A 23,560-nucleotide genomic window follows, 5' to 3' on the forward strand; every position below is an offset into this window, starting at 1 on the left:
TTTAGTCTGACTTTAATAATCATTAATTATTTTCTAGTGTTTCTTGTGTATTTTTTATTCCAGTCATGTGATCATATTGTTTACATTTCACCTTGTTGAATATCACTGATGGGTGTTGCTATAACTGCATTTACCTGCAAGTATCGGTGTTTCTTCTCATATCAAATTAAGTACTTTATTCCTGGTTCTGACGATTTTGCTTATAATTAACAACTCCACCTCTTTCACATGAATGCACCCGTAACCAGATAGATAAACCCAGGGTTAACTGAGCCAGTTAATAACCAGCTTCATAATACAGGTTATCCAGGATGGTCACTGTTGGATTTAGTTAAACCTGATAACGAAAAGTTATCCTGGACATGTTGAACTTGCTTCGCAGTACAGGCCTTTGGTCACACACTCACACAATCTAAGTCTGAGCTGAGTAATGTACAACAAAGGACCTGTGCATCAATACTGACATATACACAAATGTTTGTGACACACACACACAAGTATACTGTATGTATAAATGCACATATATACATACATTTAACTAATATTTTTACTGAATTCATTCACACAGTGTGATCAGACAACAGGGCCAGAATTTATTCTGTGACAGTATTATAGTATCAGTGACCTGTCTGTTGGTCAGGTTGTAGTTCACACTGATCAGCCTCAACACTGAAGGAAAAACTTCTGCAGGTTTGAACCTGTGTCGGTCAGTTAGTTAGTTTGTGTTGTTGTGTTTACTTGTGTTATTCTTACTGTCTCTACTGTTTTTTAATCTGTTGTGTTTCCTTATGGAGCACTTTGTAACATCTGCTTCGAAAAGTGCTGTATAAATAATGATTAACTGTTATTACTACTATTATTATAGTGTGGTATTTGTACACATGTATTTGCAGCACTAGTACCCAGTCTGTTGGTGTGGTTCAGGTAAGAGCTCAGGCTGCGTCCGAGGCCTCGAGGTTTCCTCAGTGAGCTGCTGTACGACTGAAGGAGAGACTGAACAGAAGAAGAAGAACCTCGAACCTTCAAACCACCAGAAGAAGAACGAAGAGACACCTCTGAGAGAGAAGAGAAGAAATAGGAGGAAGAATGTAGACCCCAGATCAGAAGGTCAGTGAGGAATCAAAAGGTGCCATAAATGCAGAACAGACTTTAAACTAAATTTTTCAGTGTGGTCTACATCAGAGATCATTTTTCAGAGAGCAGTTGTCTCCATGAAAATACCTTCAACACATTCTTCTGGTGATAGGGTCAGAAAACACCAACTGACCCTCTGTGGTCCAGGGTAAACATCATCTTATATCTCATCTGTTTTCAGTTTATTTCTCCACACAAAAGGTATCTCTCACAACTCTGGAGAACAGAAAAGGAGAATAGACCTGCTACTGTAGTGGTGTTCTCTCTTCCTAATGATCCAGCCACTGAACTGTCCATTCAGGAAATGAAATCATACAGATCCTAACCTCAGAATTGTCCAAGACCAGGTTCAGCACCAGGACCAAGTCCAGAACCAGGTTCAGGACCTCTAAGGGGCTTGGCTCAGTTATTCATAGATTTATAAGACAAACCTGATTCTGGATCAATAAGCCCATGTTTGATTTGATGTCCAAGCTGCAAGTGATCTACCTGCTGATCACACATTAAAATGTCTGTGTGTGTGAGTGTGTGTGTGTGAGAGAGAGACCTGAATCACTGTGCGATGTCACTTCCTGGTTGATGGTGTCACTCAGCGTCCTTTCCCCTCCCCCAGCCCCTCCCCTCCCCAGAGTGAGTGACAACTGCCGTTTGATCTTCCTCATCCTCTCCATGAGTGGGGGCCGGGGGGGCAGTGGGGGGCGTGACGCTGAGGGTGGCGTGGCAGCCAGCCTGGATTCCACACCTGGACAGGTAAACAAAGGAAATAAAGGCTAGAACACCAACGCTGTCTATCACTACTATTATGGCGACGGTCTTGATTCTCTTGTGAGATCAGAGTTTTCCCTGTTACAGAGGGGTGAACTTTGGCAGCTCAGTGAAGTCTCTCTATACAGGTCACAAGCTGCTCCACAGGGATTAAACACACTGTCAGAACAAGACAAGCATCACGTAGGTCCATCACAGACATACAGATCGAGCAGTGCTGCAGTGGCACCTGACAGAGCAGCAACACAAACCCACAACTATGAACAGTTGAGACTTTGGACATCAAGCCCACACAGACAGGTAAACGGCCCAGTATAAACAGAGTTGTTCTGATACCAACTAGTGTTGGAAATGACTCAGATACTGCCTAAAATAGTGGATCAAGAATTAGCAATTACACAAGTCTATGCACCAATCGGATACCATGTAATGTATTAATACATTTTATAGTTTCACACCTGGATAAAATGGCAATTTATTTAAAACATTAGCCTACACAGGCTGCGCTGTACAGCCACTGACAACCACTGTTATAGAGCACTGAAGAAGAGTTCATTTCTGGTAAATAGTGTAGTGTTAGCTGAAGTCTGAGGTCACTAAGAGTTCCCAAACCCAGATGCTGTCCTATCCAGACCTTGACCTATAACCAATAAATTATTGAGAATTATTACATTTCGACTGAGTGTTTGTTTTAACCGGAGCAGCTTTTCTAGACTTCACAGCACTAGTCACATGATGCTACTTAGCCAATCACTAAGACTGGAGTCAATGAGTGACACACACACACACACACACACACACACACACACACACACACACACACACACACACACACACACACACACTGAACTCATGTAGGGATCATGTAGTGACGGTCGTTACACACTGTCTCCAAAAACCTTGTAAAATAACTCAGAGAGCCTCAGCATATGACAGCTGCAGTAGGAGACAACAACCGTTTTAGATTCTCCTTTCACATGTTTTCATGTATGAAAAGACCCTGAGTGAACTGCTGGATTACTATAGGCTGTTTGATCCATATGAGCTGTTTCCATTGTAATAAAAGAGAGATTCTGTGTCATTCATGTATCTGTTCATGTTTTACCTGAGCCATACTACTTGACTACATTTCACCAGATAACACTGTGGAGGCACAGCTAGTACACTAACAAAGTAGCCCCTGGTTGAATAAAGCTAAAAATGAAGACAGTACTGTGGTAAGCTTGACACCTCCATGTATCAACACCATGTGAAATAAAATCACCACAATTCACAGGGTCAGCAGACAACTGAGGTACCTGGTCTCTAAAGTGAGACAGGCAAAGATGACGAGCCGGAGACTGACTCGGTTTTTACCGCGCAGGAAGTTAGGACTACACCACTGCTGTATCTCAGTACTTCCATAGTACGTCCATCCTGGATACATAGCGAAATGGGAGAGACCATCAACATATTTTCAAACTTGTGCCAGAGGAGGGAGGACATGTCAACAACACTGATGGCGTCCTAATTTCAATGCCATGTGAAACAGGAGGCACATAGGAAAGTAAAACGCTCATTTTGAGTCACCTGGACAAAGCAGCGGGCAGATATTTTGGTGGGAAACTATCACAGTCAATGTTGTGATTGTCATTTCCACTAATTGCACAACGGCAGTGTTGGATTTGAGACAACACTACACACTGTGTACTACATGTGAGTATAGTGTGTACACTGTGTGCTACATGTGAGTATAGTGAAGTATCCTGCTCAGCACTGGTCTGGAGAAAGAAGGTGAATGTTGTTTCCACTCATGGAAACGCTGAAATATAACAGTGAAACTAAACTGAACAACACTAACAGTATGTATCTCTCATACAGCTAACAAGTTAATATGGTACAACCTGACTGGTATATTATATCACTGTTTGATGTTGTGACATCACGGTACGTCATTAACATGTCCGCCGAGACAGCTGAACATAAATAATTAAAGCTTCATGAATGTTTCAGTTTAACCCCCAGCTAACAACAGCTAACAGCAACAGCTTACCACAGCTACAAGCAACTGCTAACAGCTAACAACAGCTAACAGCCAGTGTTTATATTATCGTGTTGGTTCTGTGTGGTACTGTCTATGTTCTGTGTCCTCTCTGTGGTACTGTCTATGTTCTGTGTCCTCTCTGTGGTACTGTCTAGGTTCTGTATCCTCTCTGTGGTACTGTCTAGGTTCTGTGTCCTCTCTGTGGTACTGTCTATGTTCTGTGTTTTCTCTCTGGTACTGTCTAGGTTCTGTGTCCTCTCTCTGGTACTGCCTATGTTCTGCATTCTCTGGTACTGTCTATATTCTGTGTCCTCTCTCTGGCACTGTCTAGGTTCTGTGTCCTCTCTGTGGTACTGTCTGTGTTGTCTTTCTGGTACTGTCTATGCTCTGCATTCTCTGATCCTCACTGTGTTCTGTGTTCCCTCTATGGTACCGTCTATGTGGTACTGTCTATGTTCTGCATTCTATGGTTCTGTCTGTGTTCTCTCTGTGGCACTGTCTATGCTGTGTGCTCTTTTTCTGGTACTATCTATGTTCTGTGTGTTTTCTCTCTACATGTTTATGTATTAGTGTATGAGGAGGGACCCGTCTATTTGCTGCAGTTAATGTCCTCAGTGTGTGTTATAAATATCAGCGGAGGCGGAGCGGGTTAATCTCTGAGACGGTCGCTCCGTTAACGGCTCCGTCATTCTTTCATAAAACGGTTTCCCTGTCATAAAGGGATCGGCAGTAAGGGTTACTCACCGGGAAGGTTTGTCCCGGTCTGTCCCGGGTTATTTTTGGCTCGGTTCAGTCTGACAGAATCTTGGGTTTTCCTGGCTCCCAATAATCTGCAGCCATGTTGCTGCTCCGCTCCGCTCCGTTCCTCCGGTGCGTCCTGAAGTGGACATCCACCGCACCGTCAGTGACGTCACTGCACGGCGTCCCCGGCACGTGCCGTCCATTGGTTCTGTATTTATTTTAAATAAATCAGTTATAAAAACAACAAACTCAGTGGGAGTCAACAAGGTAAACGAATATAATGCAGAAATATACACGAATTTGTATAAAAATAAAAAATTTAAGTATGATATAAAAAAAAAAACATGTTGTGTATCAGTTCACTTTAAATACAATATACAAAATATTTCTAAATTTGAACTGTGATGTTCGAATAAGTAAACTTCACAGTAGAAAAATAGCATCTGACCTCAGAAATAATTCATAGAGTTAAATGTGTGAGGTCATTAATCTTTATTTATATTTGAATCTGCTAACCTTATTCAAATTTTAACCCACTAGCCTTTATTTAACCTGCAAAGACACACACAGGTATCTGCGGAGAGACCGTGTTCCTGGTGCTCTGTTTGTTCCTCTCCCTCTCCTGTTCCGCCCAGGTGCTACCTGATTCACCTGGCATGGGAATTAAGTGTTTAAAAGTTCCTGTGCCAGCATGAAGATCAGAAGGAGGAAGCTCCTGGTATGGGCACTGCTGGTCTTGCTGCCTCCCAGTCTGGGTCGGGGTTTCCTGGTTCTTTTGTATATTCATGTTAATAAACTTCATGAACTTTGTTTTAAAAAACTTTTCTGTGGTTGATTTGGGTCAGTGGTGGAGTGTTGTACACCCCATAGAGCCACCCAAGGGTGGGGCGAAATGGACAGACAGACAGGTGCTGTACAGAGACAGACAGTCCGCAGGATTAAGAAGCTGATTGGCTGAAACAGGATTAAAATGAACTGCTGATCAGCACTTTACTGTACTTCAGATTTACAAAGATATCAGTTTAACTCAGAGACAAATAATACAACAGACACAACGACAGACAGACAGACAGGACTGAAGAAGAAGAAGAAGAGGAGGGAAACTACAGAGGAAACAAAGGCCATCACAACAGCAGCTGGTACTGATACTGTAATACTGTTAATACTACAGCTACTACTGAATGCAGAAATTAGTGAACTGTGTGATAATAATAACTTATGAACTCACTCATCCAGTGAGATAATTCTCATTACAGATAAGATCATTTTAGTCAAAGTGTGTATGACTTTAGAGGAAAAGATCTTGCTGAGGTCAGTCAGACCTCTGACACTGTTGTTAAACAGGATTATTTTATAGGAGCTAGTTCTCTTTATAGGCTTAGTAATTGTATTAGACTCCACAGGGTGCACACACGAGTCTTCTTGTGTTGTATTGCATATTTTGTGTCAGGGAGTCCTTGAATAAGAGAGCTTGCTCTCAATGGCCTTCCCTGTATAAATAAAGATTTGAATGAAAAATGAACGAATGTTGCAGAGTTGGGTCCAAATAAGAAAAGGCCCTGATGAATCTGTATTGTGCTGAGGCCAGAGTCAATTCCTGCTTCCCGGGGGTAGAACGATTTAAAGTCTCTAAGTGGTATGTCATTCTTACAACAGTCACATGAGCAGTTTATAGATATGGCTTGAAGGATCACAGGTGTCGGGGTTGGTGTCCTGGTTCAGGTACTGTGCAGGACACTCAGCTAACTCTGGTGTGGAGGGTCAGGCTCTCCAGTGTCGTTGAAGATACTGCTGGACCCCCTCAAGACAGTACTGATGACGACTGTCTGTCTCTGCCTGTCTGTCTCCCAGGATGTCTGTGCTCACAGTGTCGGTGGTCCTGGTCGGTCTGTATGCTGTGTGTCGTTGTATGATTCCCTGGTTGGTTCAGTCTAACTCCACTCTGGCTCTGCTGTGGTACGACTTCGTGCTGGAGATGACCCTTGACCTCCTGACACGAACAACACGACCTCAGGTGACCTCTGAGTACCTGTCTGTTCGCCTGTCTGTCTCTCTCTGACCTGTTGCTCTATCTGACCCGTCGCTTTTTCTGACCTGTCTCCCTCTCTCACCCATCTGTCTCTCTCTCTGACCTGTCTCTCTCTCTCTGACCTGCCGCTTTCTCTGACCTGTCTCTCTCTCTCTCTGACCTGTCTGTCTCACAGCGCCTCCTGCGGGCTGTCATTATAAATGCAGTCAGAGGAGATCCAGACAGCGTCATCAGAGCCATCGATCACTTCTGTAAACACACAGAGTGGGCGATGAACATAGGAGACGAGAAAGGTACACACACACACACACACACACACACACACACACACACACACGCATACACAAACACACAGACACACACATACACACTCACCCAAACGTATTTACAGATGTGTGTATTCTGTTAATCACATGGCACTCTGTCTCCCAGGCGCCATCTTGGACTCGGTTGTCATGGAAACATCTCCATCCACAGTACTGGAGTTGGGGACGTACTGTGGTTACTCTGCTGTTCGCATCACCAGGCTGTTGCCTCCTTCAACAAGGCTGATTACTGTGGAGATGAACCCTGATTACGCTTGCGTGGCGCGACAGGTCATCCAACACGCAGGCCTGCAGGACAAGGTCAGAGGTCAGGGGTCATCAATCACTCACACATTCTCAGATAAAACTAACCTAATAAACATAAACATCGAACATGGCCCAGGATTTAGCTAGTACCTCAGCATCAAACAGGTGGATGGTCACTAGGTTTACCTAACAGGAAGCAGAGAGGACACATAAACAAGTTCTAGTCAACAAGAACAGATCATCTGTAGTGAATTAAGTTCCACCAAGATGAGGCTGATCTGTCCCACCTGGTCTCTCCGGAGGAGTGGTTCAGGAGGCTGAAGGGAGAGGAGGCATTAAGGAGGTCCTATGGGCCCTATGTGATGGCACATCAGAGGTGCCATCACATCCATGTCCAAGGCAGGACCGTGACAGGACAGTGAGCTGTTCCCTAGAGGCAAAGAGACCAGCTACAGCTGCAGTAAAGCACATTTACCCCCCTCTGGGTTCAGCCTCCATTATCCAGAGGAAGACCCCCCACATGGAGAAATACTCTTCATTAAAACAGTTAAAGCATCTGCTCACTTCCTTAAACAAAGTCTGATTTCTTGTGGGACAGTTGCTGCACACATACAAAGTGAATCACTTTCTAGATTAAAGTAGTTATGGGTGTGATTATTGATTACTGACGTCACTCCGGCAGGTGTGCGTGCTGGAAGGCCAATCAGCTGACCTCATTCCTAAAATGGCCGAAATGTTTGGGATCCAGACATTTGACTTTGTTTTCCTTGACCACTGGAAGGACCGCTATCTGCCGGACATCAGATTGCTGGAGGTAATGACCTCTGACCCCTGAACCCACTGTATGTTCTGACCTCTGACCTGTGACATTTAACCAACATCCCCCACCTTTGCAGGACTGCAGTCTCCTGGCCCAGGGGTCGGTGGTCCTGGCTGATAATGTGGTCTGCCCTGGAACTCCAGACTACCTGAACTACATCAGATCCAACCTGAACTACAGGAGCAGGTTCTACCAGGCTCACCTTGAGTACACCAGAGTCCTGGATGGACTGGAGAAGTCCGAGTACCTGGGGTGCAGACAGGGAAAGAGACAAGTAGACAGAGAGACAGACAGGTAGACAGGGAGACAGACATACAAAAGATTAACGGTATATGTCCTGAGTTTATCCTCAGAAACTGCCAATGTAGGAGAAAAGTCAAGCTGCAATTTAACATGTTGACTGTTGTCAGACAGGAAGAGAAACAAGTGCTGTAGTTAATGTTTCTGAGTGAGTCCATCTCTGACAGTATCACAGCTGACTATGTTTTTATATTAGACTCATTCCTTCCATATGTTATGGACAGCTCCTATGTCCTGTGTTCACGAGCGGAATAGAATATAATTATTATTTATCATATTGTATTTGTCATGATGATTGATAGTATCACATTATTGTATATTTATTGCTAATCATCTGTCAATGTTAATAATTTTCTGTACTGCTCTGGCAATATAGGTTTCTGATCTGTCATGCCAATGAAGTATATTTAAATTTGAATTTGACACACCTCTTTACTGGTGTATGGAGGTTGGGGACAGTGCCTGCGGACTGGCAGACTGGGGTGATGGTTCCCATTTTCAAACAGAGGACCATAGGGTGTGCTTGAATTATCGGGGTATCACACTGCTCATTGTGCTGCTCAGAGAAAACCTACGCCAGGGAGCTGGAGAGGAGGCTCCCACTGATTATCGAACCTCAGATTCAGGAGGAGCAATACAGATCTCCTCCTGGCCATGTAACAGTGGAACAACTCTTTACCCTGGAAAAGTTACTTGTTTTTATCTATGAAGCAAGATGAGACTAATCAGTCGGTCAAACTTCAGGCATGTTTTTTATATATGAATTCCGACAAAATTGAAGTTATTGCATTTGGTCCTAAACACCTCAGAAATACATTATCTGATAATATAGTTACTTTGGATGAAATTACCTTGACCTCCATAAATAGACCACATCTTGTATCCATCCAACCTGTAAAGAGATAACTGGTGTCATTTGTTTTAGTAGAGTTTATTATAATCATTCAGTCCATTTGTGGAAGGTGTTTTATATTTATATTGCACATTTACACACAGATTGTCAATTTGTTCACACTAATAAAATAATTACCTTACCACTGCCAGTAAAATGTAGTGTGCGTTGTTTCTTAGAAATGTATATATAGTTAACAAGAACTTTTGCTGTAATTACTTCATTATATCACAAGAAGTCCCTTAACAAATCAGAGACAGCAGGTTCCAAACAAGCATTTTAATCATAATATACAGGCCACATAATATTCTTAAACACGTTTATTTTCCAAGACCGCTAAATAACAAAATGTAAAAAAAAAAAAAAAAAGTGACTGAATACTTTCTCGATGCGCTGTATGTCTGATTGATTTGTCAAAGAGATATCTCTCTATTCTTTCTTAACAGGCGTTTCCCACCAGGGAATTTCTCTAGGATCTAAAACTGCATGGTAAAAGGTTTTGAAAATTGGCATACTGATTGGGGACACACCCATGATGCTTTGAACTAAGTTTCATGTCTGTGTCTCAAGTGAGAGGTCTAACACATGACTTAAATAAAAAGCAGGTACAGGTGAGTGATGAGGGCATCACATTGATGATAAATAAGTGATAACAGATTCTAACCAGTGAGGAGGGAAAGTCAAAGGTCGATAAACAGCTCACTGAATTTTATTACAACAAACACACCAGTTCCAACGAGCTCATCAAGTCGTTAAGTACAGAAATTGGATAAAAAACTCATAAATTGAAGAAAATATGCTCATTGGCTCCACCCCCCCAGCTCAGAAGGCCTGTGATTGGCTGGTGAAGATGAGTGTGTCAGCACAAGTTCATCACAATCTGCCTTTTTTTTCTATTGAAACAGTCCTGTCCAACAGCCAATCAGCTGTCTCTCTGCTGTCACTCTGATTGGTTTGAGTTGAAAATTTTGGTCAGCAGGGAGACATTTGATTGGCTCTTTTGCTGTATGAGGCGGGCCTTCTTCAGGTGTTTTGCGGTAACCGAGTCTTTCTTCTTCTTCTTCTTCATCTGGATCTCCTCCTCCGTCTGACGCTGAGTGAAGTCCCAGGTCTTCTCGTCCACCTGATGACAAAACATAAACGTTTTACAACCAATGCCACCTACAGGGTTTTTTTTAGTCTGACTCTACCTGTATTGAGACTGCAGGTGGATTCAGGTGAGATAATCTGTAGTTTAGAGTTTACCTGTTGTCCGTCTTTCTGTTTCTTCCTCCTCATGTTGTCCATGTGGGCGCTCTTCTCCACATTGTTCAGGTAAAAGTTTGTTTCCCTCTTTGCCTGAGAAACTTCAGTTCTGAGTCTCTGCTGCAGAACTGTCTGCTCATAGGCCAGCCGCTCGCTCAGGTGAGTCCACTGGAACCTGTGCAGGTACTACAGACAGGGAGGGAGAGAGACAGGCAGGTGAGTCCACTGGAACCTATGCAGGTAATACAGACAGGTAGATTTGGTCTGACAGTGGTTCAGAGTGGTCAGTCTGTCCGTCTGAAATAAAATATGTCAGGGTGATGTCATGCGTTGCCGGGCAGACTGTACCTTGATGCACCACAGGTCAGAGGAAAAGCGTTGGCGTTTCCTGGTTCCCATTGGTGTGTTGTGGAGAGATGCAGCCACACTCTTTGCCACTCGTTTATCTCTGAACTCCACCCATCCTTCAGTGAAATCACACCTCCTCAAACCAGACTTCTTCTTCCTCATCCTCACCTGCCGGTCTGACAGTGTCGGAAACAAGGAGAGGAGAGAGGAAACAGTGATCAGAAAAAGAACAGGTGTCTCCTCCTCACCTCATCATCGGACAGATGAATACATCACTGTATTGCTCTATCGCCATGGTAACTAATGCTGAATTCTAACTCTAACCTGCTCTGGAGCAGAACTTGTTTTGGGGGAATATTTGCACATGTGGAGGTGAGCACACAACAGCAAAGACTTACGTCGACTGTGTGACTACACATGATCCAAATCTCCATCAAAAACTCAACATCTTCAGTGTGGAGGTTTCAGCTTGTTGTTGTTGTTGTTCCCCGTAGTGACAGGGAAAACAGTAACAGGCAGAGAACGCCTCCACAACAGGCTTATACCTACAGCCTCCGTCCAGTGAGGCAGACTAGGCTGCTGGGAGAGCTCCCATGATGCACTGAGCACTTCTTCTCTCTCGCTCTCCCCATGCATTTATATAACACTACTGCATGTCATTAACTTTGTGTGTGTGTGTGTGTGTGTGTGTGTGTGTACATTTTCATTTTACCTTCAGGTTGTAGAAATATTCGTCCAATCTCTCCAAACACTGACAGCAGGTTCCTCATGTGTTTGGGGCGGAGCCTAGGAGGAATGTGACCCAGGTAGATGATACCTGGAACACATTTCCGGTCTGAACAGGAAGTCTCTCCAACACTTTTTTGTTTGGTCTTCTTCTTCATCCCAGCAGCATCTTCATCATCACCTCTGTCTGTAGCTTCTCCCCCGTCCTCGTCCTCCTCCTCCTCGTCCTCCTCGTCCTCTCCCTGAGCTGTAGTCATCCTCTCCTCCTCCTCCTCTTCCTCTCTTCTCTCCATCCCTCTGCACTATGATCACTGAACAGAACCAGTAGAGACAAGCTAAAGACAGAATGACAAACGTATGTGGACAGCAGTGCTGTAGAAATACACTAGATCTGACTCGTGTATCTTTCCATTAGTTCACTAAACAGACCTCAGATCGCTTTTTTCTGTTCACAGGACAAAATGTTCGGCATCATGTACTCAAGTCAAAATGTTGTGAAACATCTTATGAGATTCTATGAACTTACTAAACACACGGTGGAAGTGATGAACACAGTAACTCTCAGTCCCAGACTCAGACTCAGTCCCAGAGTCTCTGTCCCTTTAGCAGGCTCAGACTCTGTTATGTTAGATGAGAGTGTGTGTTGAGTATAGTGTCAGACCTCAGGGAGAGAAGATGGCTTCTCAGTGTTTGGTCTCTTACACTGACTGGTTGTATTTGTAATGGATCCACCAGGAAAAGAGAGATTTCTCCAGTTTGTTGACACTTTGAACTTCTTTCTATTCAATGACTGTACATAAAAAGATAACTGGACACCTTCACAAGCAGGTGAAACTAACTTGTGAAAGACTCAAAGGCAGGTGAGATCATTTCTCAGAAGCTAAACACAGCTGAGAAAGTTGTTCCTTAATAACTGTGACACATGTCCTTTGACTAGACTTGACTGATATTTAAACATTTGATGTTAACAGTCTTTACTTTGTATATAAAGGTGAGTTCAGAATAAACACTCTAGTGTTTTCTCACACTAACTTTTAATGTGTCACGTACAAACCTTTGTATTGTTCTACTTCACGTTGTGTGCAGTAGACGTCGCTGTGTTAACATCAACAAATGAAGCTTCGTGTCACCGTCACTACACCAACACATCTTAGTGTCTAATCAATAACTGAAAATAAAAGTGTCTGTTCTGCCTTCTGATCAGCTTCCAGATTTCACTCTTTCACATTAAAACGCTGTAATTAAATGAATAAGAAATAAAATCTCACCTCCAGTTTGCCTTAAAAACTTCAACACTTTCCTTTAGACGGGTGCTGATCGCTCTCACATGTAGCAGCTCTGTCGCGTTTAAATGACGAAACAGAGCACAACGACCATAAACTTCCGCTTATACCTTCAAAATAAAATTTTGATAACTGAAGAAAAAGCCTGGACATAAAAAGAGCGTTAACTTGTCTCTTCTGTTGCCAGTTTATTTTACTGATGAGTCATTTTTTTGGTACTGGTGTTTAGTTTTGTTCAGTCTATCATTTGGTTTAGAAGACTTTTCATTTAAACCCAAAATAAATGTTTTCTCTTTATTTATTAATTATTATAGAATGTATATATTATTATATTAATATAGAATATCAAAAACCTTTAAGCATACTTTACATACAAACAATATATTTAGAAAACAAATCTTTTTAGTGGTAAATTTCAGATGCGGACCTCATTGTAAGGGAAACAGACATATACTTTGTTGTGTTATTTAAAGAGCAGGCTGGACTTAAATACATTATTAACAACACTAACCTCTGAAATTTGAAGATGTAAGTGACATGGTACAATAAATAAAGGAAAATCTGTTTATAGAATTTTTGAATTTAATATAGCCTATGAAAATTTGATTACTTGTAAACTGTCAAATCAATAGTTTTAAAGTATTCATTATTTCATCACCAGAGTTTAATTTCTTGGGACACAGATATGATAAAGAAAGACGTAGAAAAAATTACATTTATCAAAAGTTTGATTGAACAATGAATTAAATACACTTTGGAAGGACAGTGTTAAAGCTACTCGAAACTGAACACAAATTAAACTCTTACTTTGAAAAGTGAAACAGGAACTCTATACGTTTTTCAGCCGGCTAGGTGCTGCCCTGCGGAGAAAGGCATGCTGGGATAGCAGTCATGGCGGTATGTTTTGAAGAGGAAGCTAACATTAGCAGTTAGCAGTGAAGATGCAGAGGGCAGTCTCCAGTTTGTCTTTCAGTCCCAGTGTGAAGGTGAAACTGGTCAGCGCTGGTTTCCAGTTCACCTCAGACCTGCTGCACCTTGAACCGCGACAACTCAGCAAAGGTAACCGTGGTGTTTACCCGCACTCCCACCAAACTCCACTCAAAATAACCCAGTTTTTAACACGATGGTTTATGAGTGAACATCGACAACTTGTCGAAAGAACCGTAACTATGCTGAGAATCACGTGCAGTGTAATGTCTAAAACACTTTAAATCTGATCACAGAACTTTATTTACTGTGACACCGACTCTGCTGAAGCTCCACAGGACCGAGGTGTGTCTGTGTGTGAGTGTGTGTGTGTGTGTGTGTGTGTGAGAGAGAGAGAGAGAGGGGGGAGGGTCTCTGAACTTATTGTTAGTCACTTTAGGTAAAACTGTTAATACATGATGTTTTCTTGTTGCAGAGGCTGGTCTGTCCCAGCAGGAGGCGCAGGAGGTGCTGCAGGCTGTGACGAGAGCAGGAGAGGGGGTGTCAGCCGCTCTGACAGCTCTGGAGCTCCTGCAGAAAGAGGAGGAGACGAGGAGCATCGTGACCTTCTCCTCTCAGCTGGACGCTGCTCTTGGAGGAGGATTTCCTATCGGGAAAACAACAGAAATATGTGGAGTTCCAGGAGTTGGAAAAACACAACTGTGGTCAGACACACACACACACACACACACAAACACAAACACAGAGTTATCGGTCCTCCATCAAAGAGTCGTCATATGTCATTAAAATAAAGGTTTAGTCATCAGTCTGATGTCTTTCCTATCTTCAGCTGCTCCAACAACAAACGATCCACAATCCTTTGCTCCATCACATCTATTTTAGCTCCACTAAATCCTCATGTTTACATTCTGGGTCAGCATGCCGACAAGGAGCCGACCATGGGCCAATGGTGTGATGATGATGCGTGAGCTCTGTTAGCTTGTCTGAAGTTACAGCATGGTGTGTTTGGCATGTGTTGATTGATTAATTAAGAACTGTGTTGATGATGTCAGTGATCATGAGACCTGTGTGTTACTCAGCCTGCAGCTGGCGGTGGACGTCCAGGTGCCCCAGTGTTTTGGGGGGGTCGGAGGTCAGGTGATGTACATTGACACTGAGGGCAGCTTCCTGCTGCAGAGAGTCATCGACATGGCCACCGCTGCCGTCAGACACTGCTCCCTATTGGTCGAAGATGACGAGCAGCGTGTTGCCATGACGACCTTCACTGTGGAGACCATTCTGTCCGACATCTTCCTGGTAATAATGACAGGTCATCATGGTAACTAAAATCACACTCAGATGTTAATGAGACTGATTCTGATTGCCCATCTGCCCCTCAGGTACGTTGCAATGACTATATGGAGCTGCTGGCCGAGCTCCACCTGTTGCCTGACTTCCTGTTAAACCACCCGAGGGTCCGCCTCCTGGTGATTGACAGCGTTGCTTTTCCATTCAGACAGTTTGACGACCTGTCGCAAAGGACACGCCTCCTCCAAGGCCTTGGCCAACAGCTAGTCGCCATGGCATACAGACACCATGTGGCCGTGGTGATCACCAACCACATGACCACACGGCTGCGGGGCAGCCAATCACAGCTTGTCCCTGCCCTTGGGGAGAACTGGGGCCATGCCCCCACAATCAGGCTCCTCCTACAGTGGGCGGGGTCACAACGACTTGCGGCCATTTTAAAATCTCCAGGTCATGTGGACACCACCGTCCAATACCAGATTTCTTCTGACGGGTTCAGAGATGCCGACCAATCAGAGCTGCCACAGAACAAGCGGCCCCGAACACATGCCAACCAATCAGCTGCCAGCCAGCAGGACTCCTGCTGTTGATTGGTCAGAGCATTTCTGTATTTATCTTCAATGAAGAACGTGTAGATGTGTAAAATAACATTTATCTGACAGCTAGACAGATGAACATAAACATATGATCAGATGATAAAGTATAATTGTTACTGTACATTAATGGCTATGCACTCACACAGGTGTGTAACAGGTGCAGCTCCTGTACATGGGAGTTGTAGTTGTCTTCAAGCTTTTCTGGACAAAAAGTTTGAAATAAAAATATATGAATGAATGAATTTAATCAATTAATACAACAGGATTCAAACCACAACCTCCAGGATGACAGTCTGGTATGTGATACTGGTGCGGACTGTGTCGCTCTTTATACGATCTCACCTGACTTCTAAAGCATTTCTGGCAGAGATTCAAATTTGGGACTAAAGGAAGGAACAGCAGTGATGTTATTACTGACCAACACACATTGTATGAAGCTTGTGTTTAGAGTATATGGAGAAATTAAAAATCACCTGGAAGGAAACAAATGATTTGAATCCAGTTTATACTGAGGTGAACTTCAACCTCTTGTGGCTGAAATCAATATTACAACAACATACACAGACACAACTGATGTGTTAATCAGTGAATAAGTGGTCCACTTTGAGTGGTCAATAAAACAATAGCTCCAGTTTCTGTTCTGTTTAATAATTATAAATGTGAAAGTTTTTATGTCGTGTCTGTTGGTCCAATTCAAGTGTTCAGAAATGTGATTTTAGTTTGTTTCACTTTACAAAATCTAAACCTCATGAAACATGTAAATAATTATGATTGTTTGACTCTGACTTGCTGCTCAACATGGACTGACAGTGACTTCAGGTGGAGAATAAACAGACTGATGTCAAAACTACTCAGTCCAATAACAAAAGTTTTAACCAGCATGCATTGCGTTAAGTGAGTTCTGTGTAGCACTACATGAAGCGAGAGAGAGAGCTGTCTTTCTCTACACACTCCTGTCTTTCCATTGGCTCACTGAGCTGAGGTCACACCTGAGGTTTGCAGGTGAATCGTGTCCTCACACGCTCAGCGTCTAACATCCCCTCCAGAGTGTTCACCTGTTTGTCATGTCCATGTACAGAGTGGTGGTTGTGTGTTATGATTCTGCCAGTTTACAGTCAGTTCTGATGTTGACATGAAGGTAATATGAGACTGGACCTTTGGGAGGTAAAGACTGTTGAAACAGGTGAACTCTCTCTGACAGCAGCTTCACCCTGTCTCTGTCTCCATCCTCACCTGTGGCTGTGAAACAACCTCTAACACTGTTCATCATGTAAAGTGGATTTTTTTTGGGGGCCTTATTACGATAGTGACAGTGAGAGAGAGACAGGAAAGTCAGGGAGAGAGAGAGAGAGAGGATGACCTGCAGCAAAGGGCCTGAGTCGGATTAGAACCCAGGCCGCTGCGATCAGGACTAAGTCTAAATGGTATGAGCTCTACCAGGTGAGCCACCGGGGTGCCCCAGGTAAAGTGGATGTTTAATATTTTCATACAGACACTGATCCTGGAACTGTTCATGTTCAGGCTTAGTCACCATTACATGTTTGGGTAAACTACAGGCGGGGTTCTGTGAGATCCAGGTGTTACACTCAGGTGAGTGGATGTGTGTCCTGTTCAGTCTCGAACATCAAACCTCTCTAGGTTTATTTTCCTCATGTTTTATATTCTTTGATCATCTGTCCTCCACAGTCTGTTACTGTGCCCATACCTGTACAGGTGTGTCACAGCTACTGGACTACAATAGAAACACTAACAACAAACAAACTCTATCTCCCATCATGTTTTTCCACTGACCTGAGGTCTGTTCTACGAAGCAAGTTCAACATACCCAGGATAACTTTTAGTTATTAGGGGTTAACTGAACCTCACATTGACCGTCCTGGATAACCTGTACTACGAAGCAGGTTATCAACTGGCTCAGTTACCCCTGGGTTTACCTGTCCATGAGCGCATTTGTGTTAAAGAGGTGGAGTTATTAATTATAAGCAACATCGTCAGAACCAGGAACAAAGTACTTAATATGATATGAGAAGAAACGCTGATACCTGCAGGTAAATTTGATTTTAACCACATCCAAAAGTGATATTAAACAAGGTGAGATGTAAACAATATGATCAGGACTGGGATAAAAAAAATGTCTAAATATGATTACTATTAAAGTCAGACTAAGGATATATTGTAAATAAGTGCATGAATTATCATGAAGTTTCATTTATAATCATGGAAATATTTAACAGTGTGTGTGTGTCATTGTTTTTATTTCCAGTTGTGGACGTTCCCGTCAGGATTCTGTAGGAATGAAAATGATGACTGATGATGAGTTTTCCAGTGATCTGATTGGTCAGTAGCTAGGTTGTTGACAGGTTTTGATATGATCCTCTGAAGTTAACCTGCGCAGGAGCAGGTTAGGAGTGCAGCCTAAGTTACCATGGTGATTTACCTCAATAAGAAGTGAAGCACCGTCGTAGGACTGAAAACAGAGTTAAACCTGAAGTTACTCACATGGAAACTTGTTTATTGTTTATAACTCAGTGAATATTTACAGACTTCTGCTCCCACAGCAACATATGCTGTTATCAACACACAAGCAATTCTCTGTTTGTGTATGTGAGAGAGAGAAGATCAAAGTGAGTTCAAACATCAGGTGTAAACACTGAACACCTGTTTAACATTTGAACAGGTAAACATACAGACAGGCAGAGAGACAGACAGGAAGAGCGTAAGACATTTAGAGACACAGACGGGTAAACAGTCAGACAGGTAATTACCAGCTGAGGACTGATGACACCTGATCAGAGGTCTTCTCTGACACCTACTCTGAGTGACCTCAAACAACTGAGTAAAAATCAAAAGGAGAGTCCTTACAGAACAACACACACACACACACACACACACACACCCACACACCCACACACCCACACACACACACACACACACACACACTCTGAACCTGACGGGTCAATATGTCCTCACTGTGCAGGAACGCCCTCAAACTGATAGTGGTCCTCACAAAGATAGATTGACACGCGCGCAGCAAAATGTTAATGTGCATGTTTCAATTAGAGACGGAGTGAGAGAGAGAGAGAGAGAGAGAGAGTGAGAGAGAGAGAGAGAGACAGGTAGAGAGACAGAGAGACAGACAGGCAGAGAGAGAGAGAGAGACAGGTAGAGAGAGAGAGAGACAGACAGGCAGAGAGAGAGAGTGAGAGAGAGAGCGAGACAGGTAGAGAGACAGAGACAGACAGACAGGCAGAGAGAGAGAGAGACAGGTAGAGAGAGAGAGAGACAGACAGACAGACAGACAGACAGACAGACAGACAGACAGGTATAGAGACGGTTCTTCATTCCCGCGCTGATTGGAGGAGCAGGACGTGAACCAGAGCTTCACATTAAGGGACTCACCGGGAGCAGCGGGTTCAACGGCGGCTCTGTGCGGAGCTGAGCGGGCTGAGGACTGTGATGAGACCGGGAGGAGACGCGTCCTGCTCCGGTAAGTTCCGCTCTGGTTGTTGGTAAATTAACGAAGTGACGGAATGAAAGCGGTTTAAACATCCTGATTCTGTTAAAGCTCAGCAGCTTCGTGTGAACTGAAGAGACACGGTAACTTGATATAGCTGCTTTTATTGAAACTAATTGATTGATTATCATGATAAATTAAATCAAACATTTAAAAATACGTGATGCTAGAGAGAATATGTCAATTCATTAGTCAATCAACAGGAAATGTCTCAGCAGCTGTTTTTTGATCTATTGATGATAGAAATGATTGATCAGTAAAAGCTCCTCCGTCCTCTGAAGACAGGTGCTATCTCATCTGGATCTTTGTCTCGTGGACAAAAAGACTTCGGACTTTTCAAACTGTTGAAGATGTTTTTTTAACTAAACAATGAATCGATTAATCAAGAAAATAATCTTCAGATTAACTGATAGTGAAAACGATTATTTCATATATTGAGTTTATTACCTCAATTTGAGATCATTGTTTATGATCTAATCAATCTCTGTGAAACTCGGACTGTAAGAGTCGACAGCTGAAGACTCTCAGCTCAGGTTCAGGACTGAAACACACTGAACCAAACACAGACTCTCTTTTCCCTTTTTTCTCTTCATCTTTTCTGGAACTCTAGATCAAACTCCAAACTCAGGTGTTCTGAGATTGACAGAAAGAGTCCAGACAGATTCAGTTACATTTAAACACAGAACAATCATCAGCTTGAGGATAATCAATAATCACACAGGTGATTATTTAAAAGTGTCTGACTGTCAACCTGATTCACTGAAAATCAAACTGATTGATGGATTGGTCTCTGTAGGTGTTCACAGCAGGATGAAAACTCTCAGCTGAACATACCTCAGTATGACATCATCAGGCCCTGCCCACTCCCCCCTCCCCCACCTTCATCATCATCATCACCACATCTTACTCTGGATTGGACGAACATCCCGTCCTTCGTCCCTATGGCCCTGCCTCCTGCTGTCTCTATGGTTCTGGATTGGTGGAGAGGTGATCCAGGTGAGCGCCTCCCACCAGCACTTCCACCCCCACTCTATAAAGATACCTGGTGACATCACTCTGGGGGGGCTGTTCCCCATCCACGCTCGCGGCCCCCACGGGCTGCCCTGTGGGGAGCTGAAGAAGGAGAAAGGGATCCACCGTATGGAGGCCATGTTGTACGCTCTGGACCAGATCAACAGCGACCCTGAAGTCCTGCCCAACATCACGCTGGGGGCCCGGATCCTGGACACCTGCTCCAGAGACACCTACGCCCTGGAACAGTCTCTCACCTTTGTCCAGGCGCTGATCCAGAAAGACACATCCGACATCCGCTGCTCCAACGGAGAGCCGCCAATCATCCGCAAACCAGAGAGGGTGGTGGGCGTGATCGGAGCGTCTGCCAGCTCCGTGTCCATCATGGTGGCCAACATTTTGCGCCTCTTCGAGGTAATACACACGTGTGAATATCCAGGTAACAAAAACAAGTAATACACCTGTGAATATACAGGTAACATGCAAGTTGCTGGTTGCTGAGCTGTACAGTAACAGATGTACAGTGTGTTTACAGAAACGTGTGTGTGGATGTTAACACATCGTGTGTAGTCATTGTGTTCATGTGGTTGTGAACAGACAGACAGGTGAACACACAGACACCATCAGTACTATCCTGTGGGGGTTCAGTCCAGGATCTTGGCCACAGAATCAGCAGTATCTTCAAAGACCCAGGAGGGCTGGCCATAACATGGCTTCACACCACCAGACCCCCACAGAGTCTCCTGCACAGTCCCTCAACCAGAACCCTGACCCTGAGACCCTTGATCCTCCAAGCCCTTTACAAAACCCAGCAAACACAAGACCACCAAGTCACACTGTGAGCCCCAAACTTTTCAGACCAAGACCACAGAGACCATGACCAGTGTCCTACTGAGACCATGACCAGCCTCCTACAGAGACCATGACCAGTGTCCTACAGAGACCATGACCAGTGTCCTACAGAGACCATGACCAGTCTGCTACAGAGACCATGACCAGTGTCCTACAGAGACCATGACCAGTGTCCTACAGAGACCATGACCAGTGTCCTACTGAGACCATGACCAGTGTCCTACTGAGACCATGACCAGTGTCCTACAGAGACCATGACTAGTCTGCTACAGAGACCATGACCAGTGTCCTACAGAGACCATGACCAGTGTCCTACAGAGACCATGACCAGTGTCCTACAGAGACCATGACCAGTGTCCTACTGAGACCATGACCAGTGTCCTACAGAGACCATGACCAGTGTCCTACTGAGACCATGACCAGTGTCCTACAGAGACCACCCGACACCAACCTTTAAACTTACAGTGATTTTGGGACAAGAACTGAAGGGGATGAGGACATGAACAGACATAAGACACCAATCAGACAGACAGGTGAACAATGAGACAGGTAAACAGTGAGATGGGTTAACAGACAGACAGGTTAACAGACAGACAGTGAGTGGATGAAACAGTCTGGTTGCTGGATTAATGTTTTAAACAGACAGTTTGTGTCTGGATGACTGACTATCTCTAATGAAAGCTTCTAATGACTCTGTGTGTGTGTGTGTGTGTGTGTGTGTGTGTGTGTGTGTGTGTGTGTGTGTGTGTGAGATTTCGGCAGATTATTATATTATTATAACAGAGGCCTGTTAAAAACAGCAGAAACACTGAGGAACAGATGCATCATGGGGATATTTTCAGAAGTATCTGATAACTGATCACTTCCAGTCAATACAGAGACAGATCAATACAGATATCTGTCATGTGGGTCAAGTTGATGTGAAATCTCTCATCAGGAGTGGCTCAGGTGATCAGTGTGTGTATTGTATGTGTGTATACAACACCACACAACACCACACAACAACCACACAACAACCACACAACACCACACAACACCACACAACACCACACAACACAACAACCACACAACACCACACAACACAACACCACACAACAACCACACAACAACCACACAACACCACACAACACAACACCACACAACACCACACAACACAACACCACACAACAACCACACAACAACCACACAACACAACAACCACACAACACCACACAACACCACACAACAACCACACAACAACCACACAACACCACACCACACAACAACCACACAACACAACACCACACAACAACCACACAACAACCACACAACACAACAACCACACAACACAACACAACACCACACAACAACCACACAACAACCACACAACACCACACCACACAACAACCACACAACACAACACCACACAACAACCACACAACAACCACACAACACAACAACCACACAACACCACACAACACCACACCACACCACACAACAACCACACAACAACCACACAACACAACACCACACAACACAACACCACACAACAATCACACAACAACCACACCACACAACACACCACACAACACAACACAACACCACACCACACCACACAACACAACACAACACCACACAACACCACACAACACCACACAACACAACACCACACCACACAACACACCAAACAACACAACACAACACCACACAACACCACACAACAACACAACACAACACAACAACCACACAACACAACACCACACAACAACCACACAACACCACACCACACAACAACCACACAACACCACACAACACAACACCACACCACACAACACACCAAACAACACAACACAACATCACACAACACCACACAACAACACACAACACCACACAACACCACACAACAACCACACAACACCACACAACACAACACAACACCACACAACACCACACAACACAACACAACACCACACAACACAACACCACACAACAACACACAACACCACACAACAACCACACAACACCACACAACAACCACACAACAACACACAACAACCACACAACAACCACACAACAACCACACGACACCACACGACAACACACAACAACCACACAACAACACACAACCACACAACAACACACAACACCACACAACAACCACACAACACCACTCAACAACACACAACAACCACACAATACACCACACAACACAACACCACACAACAACCACACAACACCACACAACACCACACAACAACCACACAACAACCACACAACAACCACAAGACACCACACGACAACACACAACAACCACACAACACCACACAACACAACACCACACAACAACACACAACACCACACAACAACCACACAACAACCACACAACACCACACAACAACACACAACAACCACACAACACAACACACCACACAACACAACACCACACAACAACCACACAACACACCACACAACACCACAAAACAACACACAACAACCACACAACACCACACAACAAC

At 43.9% G+C, this 23,560-nt stretch overlaps 5 protein-coding genes across 8 annotated transcripts in view; 3 read left to right on the forward strand and 2 right to left on the reverse strand.

The window, feature by feature from the left end:
- cdk16 (cyclin dependent kinase 16) overlaps positions 1-4,811 on the reverse strand; it is a 17,479-nt gene extending 12,668 nt beyond the window's left edge. The window contains exons 1-3 of one of the 2 annotated variants that reach the window (XM_023406147.2): positions 4,667-4,811; positions 1,682-1,876; positions 903-1,055 (exon numbers count right to left, since the gene is read on the reverse strand). In XM_023406147.2, coding sequence (XP_023261915.1) covers positions 903-1,055; positions 1,682-1,805 — 277 coding nt within the window. In that variant the 5' untranslated portion in view covers positions 1,806-1,876; positions 4,667-4,811. The remainder of the gene's footprint in view (positions 1-902; positions 1,056-1,681; positions 1,877-4,666) is intronic. The other variant, XM_023406149.2, reaches the window with a different exon arrangement.
- A 1,704-nt stretch (positions 4,812-6,515) lies between these two features.
- On the forward strand, positions 6,516-9,420 carry comta (catechol-O-methyltransferase a). Its single transcript, XM_023406141.2, has 5 exons — positions 6,516-6,677; positions 6,868-6,985; positions 7,125-7,318; positions 7,947-8,078; positions 8,161-9,420. The coding sequence occupies exons 1-5, from the start codon at positions 6,516-6,518 to the stop codon at positions 8,380-8,382; spliced, it is 828 nt and encodes a 275-aa protein (XP_023261909.1). The 3' UTR covers positions 8,383-9,420.
- Positions 9,421-9,540: 120 nt separating this feature from the next.
- On the reverse strand, positions 9,541-12,964 carry abt1 (activator of basal transcription 1). 3 transcript variants are annotated; one of them, XM_087173959.1, is made up of 5 exons: positions 12,864-12,964; positions 11,582-11,906; positions 10,870-11,045; positions 10,522-10,707; positions 9,541-10,399 (listed from the first exon to the last, which is right to left on the reverse strand). In XM_087173959.1, the coding sequence occupies exons 2-5, from the start codon at positions 11,886-11,888 to the stop codon at positions 10,217-10,219; spliced, it is 852 nt and encodes a 283-aa protein (XP_087030085.1). In that variant the 5' UTR covers positions 11,889-11,906; positions 12,864-12,964; the 3' UTR covers positions 9,541-10,216. The 3 variants fall into 3 exon arrangements, with proteins under 3 accessions (XP_087030085.1, XP_023261908.1, XP_087030086.1); XM_023406140.2 differs by having other exon boundaries at positions 11,582-11,930; positions 12,864-12,936; XM_087173960.1 differs by lacking the exon at positions 12,864-12,964 and adding an exon at positions 12,122-12,213.
- Positions 12,965-13,745: 781 nt separating this feature from the next.
- On the forward strand, positions 13,746-16,569 carry rad51c (RAD51 paralog C). The gene is made up of 4 exons (XM_023406142.2): positions 13,746-13,937; positions 14,281-14,509; positions 14,885-15,101; positions 15,185-16,569. Exons 1-4 carry the CDS (start codon positions 13,820-13,822, stop codon positions 15,680-15,682), a joined length of 1,062 nt encoding a protein of 353 aa, XP_023261910.1. The 5' UTR covers positions 13,746-13,819; the 3' UTR covers positions 15,683-16,569.
- A 3,462-nt stretch (positions 16,570-20,031) lies between these two features.
- The window catches only part of grm6a (glutamate receptor, metabotropic 6a), a 17,385-nt gene continuing 13,856 nt past the window's right edge, over positions 20,032-23,560 (forward strand). Inside the window, exon 1 of the mRNA XM_023406154.2 lies at positions 20,032-20,627. Within this exon, the coding sequence (XP_023261922.1) occupies positions 20,043-20,627 (585 nt within the window). The 5' untranslated portion in view covers positions 20,032-20,042. The remainder of the gene's footprint in view (positions 20,628-23,560) is intronic.

This window comes from Seriola lalandi, unplaced genomic scaffold (genome assembly GCF_002814215.2).
Source record: "Seriola lalandi dorsalis isolate HSWRI2012SDOR001 ecotype SW California unplaced genomic scaffold, Sedor1 jcf7180002054296, whole genome shotgun sequence".
NCBI lineage: Eukaryota > Metazoa > Chordata > Actinopteri > Carangiformes > Carangidae > Seriola > Seriola lalandi.